Source organism: Diaphorina citri, unplaced genomic scaffold (assembly GCF_000475195.1).
Source record: "Diaphorina citri unplaced genomic scaffold, Diaci psyllid genome assembly version 1.1 scaffold586, whole genome shotgun sequence".
Taxonomy (NCBI): Eukaryota; Metazoa; Arthropoda; class Insecta; order Hemiptera; family Psyllidae; genus Diaphorina; species Diaphorina citri.
This window is the reverse complement of record NW_007378020.1, coordinates 35,097-43,572: the sequence shown is the minus strand read 5'-3', so window position 1 is coordinate 43,572 and position 8,476 is coordinate 35,097. Positions and strand designations below refer to the sequence as shown.

At 41.0% G+C, this 8,476-nt stretch overlaps 1 protein-coding gene and 1 long non-coding RNA gene across 2 annotated transcripts; one reads left to right on the top strand and one right to left on the bottom strand.

Moving 5' to 3' along the window:
• Positions 1–2,674: 2,674 nt before the first annotated feature.
• Positions 2,675–7,066, bottom strand: LOC103510342 (kelch-like protein diablo). Its single transcript, XM_026824410.1, has 7 exons — positions 6,776–7,066; positions 6,036–6,308; positions 5,541–5,699; positions 4,518–4,728; positions 3,684–3,867; positions 2,846–3,123; positions 2,675–2,732 (listed from the first exon to the last, which is right to left on the bottom strand). The coding sequence occupies exons 1-7, from the start codon at positions 7,007–7,009 to the stop codon at positions 2,719–2,721; spliced, it is 1,353 nt and encodes a 450-aa protein (XP_026680211.1). The 5' UTR covers positions 7,010–7,066; the 3' UTR covers positions 2,675–2,718.
• Positions 7,067–7,362: 296 nt separating this feature from the next.
• Positions 7,363–7,993, top strand: LOC113467917. Its single transcript, XR_003391833.1, has 2 exons — positions 7,363–7,499; positions 7,941–7,993. It is a non-coding gene; the product is annotated as an uncharacterized LOC113467917 (long non-coding RNA).
• The last annotated feature ends 483 nt before the right edge of the window (positions 7,994–8,476 follow it).

The window sequence follows — 8,476 nt, the reverse complement described above, 5'->3', positions numbered from 1 at the left end:
GATTGTTTTACCTGTGGTTTTTTATACGGTTTACTGGTTGTGTATAGAGTTGGTGGAGTAGTTGTAGATGGCGATGATGTTCCTGCATTGGATGTAGTGCTTCCTCCTGCAGCTGGTGTAGTACCGTTTGCTGGCGATTCCAAGAAAAAAAGTTGAATAAAACACAATATAATGGTGAATAGTATAAAAGAAAACTAGAAAAGTGCATAGGAAAAGTTTCAAGAGAGAAAAATAAGAAACCACATTGGAGGAAAACAAGGTAGAAGCGATAATTAAAAATATTTTAAACTTTGTTTTGAGAAAACCGAATGAACTTTGAAAAGCTTGGAAAAATTTTCAGAGAAAGTTTACAAACTTCACATGAACTCAGTCAAAGGGTTCAAAGGGCTTTGTGAGAAAATTAAAAACCAATGCAGAAAACCAGAAAAGTTTTTCTACCCCGTAGCCTTGTGACATATGCAAAAGTTAACTTGCTTCCTAGACGACATTATTTAGTGGATTTCCATAGTGTTCTTAGTTCTTACCACAAAAGGGATTTAAAAACATGCTATTCTCACATTGTAAAGAAATTTCCTCGAGTATGACTCGTCACCTGAACCTTTTTGTTTCCAATTTAAATATAGCCAATTTTAGTACTAAGTACTAGTAAATAAATGACATTGTTTATACTTGTACTGCTAGGTGAACAGACTTTTCGAGTCCTATAACGCATCTAATAATAAGACTCGATTGGTTACCTATAATCTCATGTACAAATTGCAATAATCACAAACAAAGCGCGAAATTATTGCCAGAGGCAATCTAGATATTGAACCCACATCTACCCTGTTCTACTACAAGTTTCAAAGATATGTATCTCCTAGCTTGTGCACCAGGCTTTCAATTCTGGACAAGAAAAAGTTGCTCAACACATTGTAGGCGGAGCTTAGTAAAGGAAAACAGAGCAGAGATTTTTTTTTACATTTGTACTTTATTATCGGAGATTGTTTACACTAATGATTTGATTGATCCACCCTATAAACGACGACACTTTGACGTAGACACCCGGTACGTCTTGCCTGCCACATCCGAAACCCCATGAGACCAATCCTGCAAGCTCGTAGAACCCATCATCCTGACAGACCAGGGGCCCTCCTCCGTCACCCTGGAAACAAAGAAGAGCCAATGAAGAAAATTGCCTAGTGTAGAAACTCAAAACCCTGAAACCAAAGAAGAGATCACATTAGTCAAAAGGAACTTATCACCAATGAGCAAAAATGGAAGAAAATTGCCGAACCTAGAAACTTAAAACCCTGGAACCAAAGAAGAGTTCATATTAGTCAAGAGAAATATAGCCGAACCTGTCCAATTGGGAGCCATCCCCCGAACCAAATGGGAAACCTAGATAAACGGCCTCTTCGTTTGGAATCATGTCTATTCACCTATATACCTACAAATATATCAAGCTTGTGAGATCCCAGAATCACAGGCATAACATTATCTACAATTCTACATTATTGTCCTACATATTTCTAGGAACTTTTGACATACCGTGATACCATCCTATCCATTCTCTTAACGTAAAAAGAACATAAAACATCTTTTGTCTTTATTGAAATTTTGAAACCAATATTTTTTACTATTTAAAAGAAAATCTGGTGTGATCATCGCACGACTTTCCTTATCCATAAATTCATTTCAAAATAGGTGCCTTTCTATTTAGGGAAAGAGGTAGCTTCCTAACACATATTAGGATAAGGAAAGTAAAAGTCCCATGTTGGTATAGCGAAATTTATGATCTTGTAGATACAATGCACCTTTAGTTTAAGCTCTTGGTGGGTAGTAAATTTATGTTATTAATATTTATAATACAAGACCGTATGTGTAAGGTTTTTCTGTGGTTTATTGTTGAAATAATTGCTGTTTGTGCAAAAAATAATAGTAAAGTCTCCTAAATTATAGAAGAAAACAGTCTGGGGTGCATTCCGCAGTGTGTTTTTCTTTCTCGGAATTCATTTTGCATTGTTGTTCTCTTTTGTAGTTCCTGTTCAAATATGTTCAGTGTGCGTTTGTGTTTAGGCTGTTAAAGGATATACTTTTGAAAGAGCTAAATAAGCGTTGTATTCAAATCTATCGTTTCCATTGGACGCTATTGACATACAAGCACTAGCAGCTACTGTGCTCCATTGTCCCCAACGAACACGGCGCAACCCAAGTGTTTACGTCGCGTTGACATGGGAGCCATGGCTGTCCAGCGGTTGAGCTTGGGATCGAATCTCTCCACTAGAATATAAAAAGATTGAAAAGGTAAAAATACGGAAATAAAGCTGGTTCTTAAAATCACATCTGTACGATAGCCCATCTGAACTGTTCAAATCAAAATAAAAAGGATTGATCCATTTCGCACCTGTGTTAAGCGGACCTAGTGCTGTCTGGCTTGGGGACGTTAAACAGGGAGTTGACCAGCTTAGTCTGGCTGGGGGACGTTAAACAGGGAGTTGATAAGCTTAGTCTGGCTGGGGGACTTTAAGCAGGGAGTATACCAGCCTGAATTCCCCTTGCCAAAGAAATAGCAAAGGCTGAGTGCGAAGGGCATCCCCTCGTAAAATTTGTGGCCAAAACCTAATGTCAGGCCAAAGCAATCACTCTAGTTGGGGCTGATTGAGAGGTTTACGAAAAACGCCGACCCCGTCTTTACACGGGAAAAGGCGAAGAAGAAAAAGAAGAACTTAAGAGGACCTAGGGCAACTTACCTGTGTTAAGAGGGCTTTGACCATCAGATCCGCCAATAGCATACAGGAAGCCTCCGAGCACCGCCACAGCGACCCCCAACCTTCGCGTAGTCATGGGGGCTACTCGGACTTACCTGTGTTAAGAGGGCTTTGACCATCAGATCCGCCAATAGCATACAGGAAGCCTCCGAGCACCGCCACAGCGACCCCCAACCTCCGCGTAGTCATGGGGGCTACTCGACTCCACTTGTTCTCCTTGGGATCATAGCGTTCCACATGGTTCAAACACTGGACGCCGTCTTGTCCCCCCACAGCGTAGAGAAACCCGTCCAGTACAGCAACACCTACACTGGTGCGGCAGGACGTGGTGGGTGCCACATCGCACGACCACTGGTTTGTTTGCGGGTCATATCTGCGGAAAGAGAAATTAATTAAAAGAGGTCAAAAGAGCCCACGTTCCTCAGGAACAGTGTTGCCAACGCAACGTAACGATTTTCAAGATTGACAGGATTTTAAGGTCGATGACGGGGGAAAAAATGCCAGTGACGGGATTTGAAAGCACTTGACGATTTTTTTGGAGATTTCTTATGGTTCCTGAGTCAGGAATTCAGTTTTCTGCCAAAGTCACACTCAATCTTTGCAGAGAGGTTCGATTGAATTTTTAGATCAAAAAAAATGTCCTGAGCCAAGGCTCGACAAATGTACGGTTCGGCAGTTCTTCCGGACAAAAGTTTTTAAAATAAATACGTTTATTCACTTTAATAGTACGTATTCGTGCCAGCCTAGTTAGCCGCGGGTTCGATTCCCGCCCGGGGTGGGTTTTATCCTGATGGGATAATGTCCGTTCTCGGAAAGGTTGACTTTTTCCTATCCTGTCTTCCTTCTCTTTGATTTCGGGACGATTAGACCTTAGCAGTTACAGTTCTCTCTGTCAAGACTTAAAAGAAAAAGTATTCGTACTCAATTACTCACCGCTCAATACTGTTGAGGTAAGACTGGCCATCGTGTCCTCCTACTGCATAGAGCAGATCATTGAGCACCGCCACACCTACACCACAGCGCCGCTTGCTCATAGGAGCTACAATCTTCCAATCAGAGCTCTGAGGATCGTACCGCTCTACCGATGAAATAGCGTCACCACTGCACCAACCTCCCACTAAAGAAACACAAGTGGACAGAGGGAAAAACAATCAATAAAATTTATTGACGGACTGCCCAAAGTTTGGGTTGTCAAAACGACACATCATACCTCTGAGTAAAAAAAAATGTTACATTACATTTAAAATAAATGTGGTTTTGAGTTAACCATTATTTCCCCTTATTTCGGGTCTAATGGTACCTTTCGAAAAAAAAGTCCAGTGATTCAGTACTGAATGTCCGCCATGTTATTAATTCTGAATATTATATGAAATTTCTTAATGAATAATTTTAGATCAAGCTCCAGGGGAAATGACCTCAAAGTCAAGTCCTAGCATTTGAAAACAAGCTCCATCCATTACTCCTTTTTACTTTGATTACAACCGATATCTCCTTACGGCAAATGAGAGGGCAATCTACGTCTCAAAAGTACTTGACCCGAGGGGATGCAAGTTATTTCGAACGCTGAGCAAGTCCGAAATACAGTAAACTAACGCTCACAATTAAATGAGTCCAAACTTGGTGTACTCTGGTTTAATGCATAGGTCAAATTACCATAGACTATCTAAGTATCTACCGTTTCTTCCCCCCAAAGAAAAAATTAAATCGGAATTAGTAAAACTCTAGACGTCTCAAATTTCTGGGGAAGAAAGTAGAAGAATTTCTCACCTGCAAACAGAACCTCTCCTCGTCTAGACGGTTTCCTGGGTCTAGTCCTAGGTCCTTGCATGAGAGGTCGCTCCTGTGGTAGAAGCAAATAGTTCTTGGCCTCGTCCACAAGGTCTCGACAAGCCTCGTCGGATCGCACGAGCAAATCTGAGCCTACCGTGCCCACTAGGAACTTGGGACTGAGTAGCGGGAGGCGAACATGCTGTAACACCTGTGAGAAGAGAAGAAGAAATGAATTTATTTAAATTATTGCTGACCTTTTATGAAGGGTAGCTTAACTACAGCATATTCATCAATAGGACAAGTAGGATAAGAATATAATACTCTAACTTGTAATAGTGTATCACATAGGAACTTGGGACTGAGTAGCGGGAGGCGTACAATCGTACATGCTGTAACACCTGCCATATGGACAAGTAGGATAAGAATATAATACATACTGTAATACAGTATTTAAAATAAATATCAATAGGTAAGTAGTTGGAAAAAATTAGTCTCTCTTGTGGTAATCAATAGCAAAAGTGGGAAAAATCAATAGGTAGAATCTGGCGAGTGAAAAAGTTTCACCCACTATTTGGTGAATCGCCTCTACTTAGGTCTGGCTCGGGGACGTTAAACAGCGAGTAGACCAGCTTAGTCTGGTTGAGGGAGTACACCAGCCTGAATTTCCCTTTCAATAGGTAGAATCTGGCGAGTGAAAAAGTTTCACCCACTATTTGGTGAATCGCCTCTACTTAGGTCTGGCTCGGGGACGTTAAACAGGGAGTAGACCAGCTTAGTCTGGTTGAGGGAGTACACCAGCCTGAATTTCCCTTGCTAAAGAATTAGCAAAGGTTGAGTGCGAACGGCCTCCACTCGTGAAATTTGTAGCCAAAAACAAATGTCAGCCCAAAGCAATCACCCTAGTTAGGGCTGATTAAGAGGCTGACGAAAAACACCGACGTCTGTATACGGAAAAAGGCGAAGAAAAAGAAGAAGGTACTTTGAAGGAACTAATAGAACTCACTTCCTTCGTTGAATTACCTGTGCTAGATGTTGCCTCCTCTCAGATACATTATACTTGAGCCAAGACATGATAGCATTGAACACTTGCTCTTCAGACCTCACGTTCAACTCATCACTACTGATAATATCGACTAGTTGAGCTACGGGCAGTATGAGAAACTCCTCACTTTCCATCACCTGAAATCAAAAAGGAATTGTCAATTTGGTGTTTCTAATGGCCGAGGCCACAGTTTTTTTTTTTTTTCAATAGAGGTTTGATAGAGGGAACTGTAACTGCTAAGGTCTTATCGTCCCGAAATCGAAGAGAGAAGGAAGACAGGATAGGAAAAAGCCAGCCGTTCCAAGAACGAACACTATCCCTTCAGGATAAAATTCAACCTGGGCAGGAATCGAACCCGCGGCCTAGCGCTTACAAGAAAGACACCCTACCAACCAAGCTAACAAGGCTGGCTAAAATTAAAAGAATAAAAAAATCCAATATCTTATAGGATGGAGAAAAAATGGTGGACTCACTTCTTGAAAATTATGCTGGGTAAACTTGTCGGCAATTCGGAGTAGATCTCGACAGGAGTGTGTATCAGCGAACGCGCGGATGCCCAGACAATTGGACGGGTCAAGTTGTCGCTTGAGAAATTCGCAGCAAATGTCTTGAATCTCGACCAGCTGAAGGAGACACGCTGCAGGCAGGAGCGTCTGCACGTTGGACTCTTCAACGGTGATATGCGAGGTGTAACAAAACTCAATGAGATTATCCATGGCCACGTCGTCAATGTCGCGAATAGTTACCTGGAAATGAAGAAAAATTAAAGGAATTTTTTACTCTGTTAAGCATGATCAAACACTTGCCACAAATGTTGTTGTTGTTGTTGTAGTATCAGCTTCACTGTGGCTGAGTGGAGATGGCAGAATAAAACTTGCCACAAATATCATTCCCCAGTTAGTAAACCGGTAAATGTTGTTGTTGTTGTTGTTGTTGTTGTTGTTGTTGTTGTTGTTGTATCAGCTTCACTGTGGCTGAGTGGAGATGGCAGAATAAAACTTGCCACAAATATCATTCCCCAGTTAGTCAACCGGTAAAAGCCCAAATGAGATTTTAATTTCAGGCTTTTCCTAAAAGATCTAAGAAATCCTTGGTTTTACCGGGAAATCCTAGTTTTACCCGCTCGTTGGGGTTTTCCCCTAACATATATAATTTATGTAAATTAAGTTTAATGTTCAATAATAATAAATTATTATTAGTCATGATTACTCACCTCTGCCTGACGCGACTCGGCCAGCTCGCCGGTGAACATGGCTCGGAAGTAGGGACTGCACGCCGACAGTACGACGCGATGGGCGAATATCTTTCTCGCCCCCACATTCAGCACCACGTCACATAGTTCCCGATGTCGCCGCAAAGCGCTAACCTCGCTCAGAACGACGCGCGGGTGTTTGTCCGAGGTGTGCGTGAGACACGCAGGCGAAGCGGGTCGGTCAGCAAGGCCCATGCTGCGCGAAGCTTGGAGTCGCAGCTGAGGAGAGGCCCAGTTCCACGAGGGGTCAATCTGAGGAGCAGGGGAGATACCGGAAGAATTGTAATTCGGAAAAAAAATAATAATAAAAGAAAAAAGAAGCATGGTTGGTAGCGCGTCTGCCTTGTAAACACTAAGCCATGGGTTCAATTTCCGCCCGAGGCGGATTTTATCCTCAAGGGGGTAATGTTCGTTCTCGGAACGGCTGGCTTTCTCCTATCCTTTAATCCTTCTCTGTTTGATTTCAGAACGATAAGATTTTGGCAGTTACAGCACCCTTTGACAATCCTCTTAAAAAAAAAAAAAAAAAATGTACCTACCTACTTACCTACCTACCTTGGTGCCACTTTCACAATACTTCAAGGCATCATAAAGAAGAATTACACTTATGTACAAGTATAATACCTATTCTGATTCAGAAGTAAAGTAAATTTATTTCAACAAAGCTAACTCTGTTGTTCAGTGGGTAGGTATCACAATAGGCTTGTTACTTTGCTTTATAAATTAAGCTACTTCACTCACAGAAACCATTTCTCATTAGGACCAATTTATAGATTTGGGGTAGGTTTCTCAAAAATTTTATAGGTACAGAGTGTTTTTGTTTCAGGGAATACATATTTACTTAAGTATGAACCTGATCAGATTATATTTTTAATTTATTGCTTTCTCAAATTCTGACCCTTTTCATTTGGATCTGTAGAAACAGAAAAAAAAAAAAAAATCCACATTGTTCTGTACAAAATTCTCTACAAAAATAAGTTTTTTTTTACATGTCTGCCTTGTGTGAGGCCATGGGTTCAATCCCACTCAGCTTGAACTTTACCCTTTACACTCCTAGCAGTACAGTATGTATATGGTTCACTCTTGGCTTTCTCTTATCCTGTCTTTTTTCTCCCTTTAATTGTAGGATGATAATACCTCTGATGTGACAGTTCCCTCTGTTGAGACCCAGTAGGCTGACTTTGATCATGGATTTGTTTCAAGATTATCACGACCAGCACACCCAGAAGTGTTTGAACCTGGCAATATCATCTTACACATTACTCTAAACTTGTTGACCAAATTCAGAGTCAAGTCTCTAATTAGGTAAGTTGATCACAAAACTGTATCTTTCTCTGAAAATGGCACCCCAGGCATAGACCATTGGATCTGTCAAGAACATCAACCTTTGCACCAGAGTGTCCACAACAGAGCCCGGAACCTCCTGTTATTTAAGATACACTTGAAAAATTGTGTGTTGAATGTGCTGATTATGACTTTCAGTAGCTTATTCCATAATGAAGTGAGTAGAACAAATAACTTCTTTTTTTGTGAATGCCAAGAAATTTAGAAACAACTGGAAACAGATTATGCCAATTCCATAATGAAGTGAGTAGAACAAATAACTTCTTTTTTTGTGAATGCCAAGAAATTTAGAAACAACTGGAAACAGATTATGCCAAT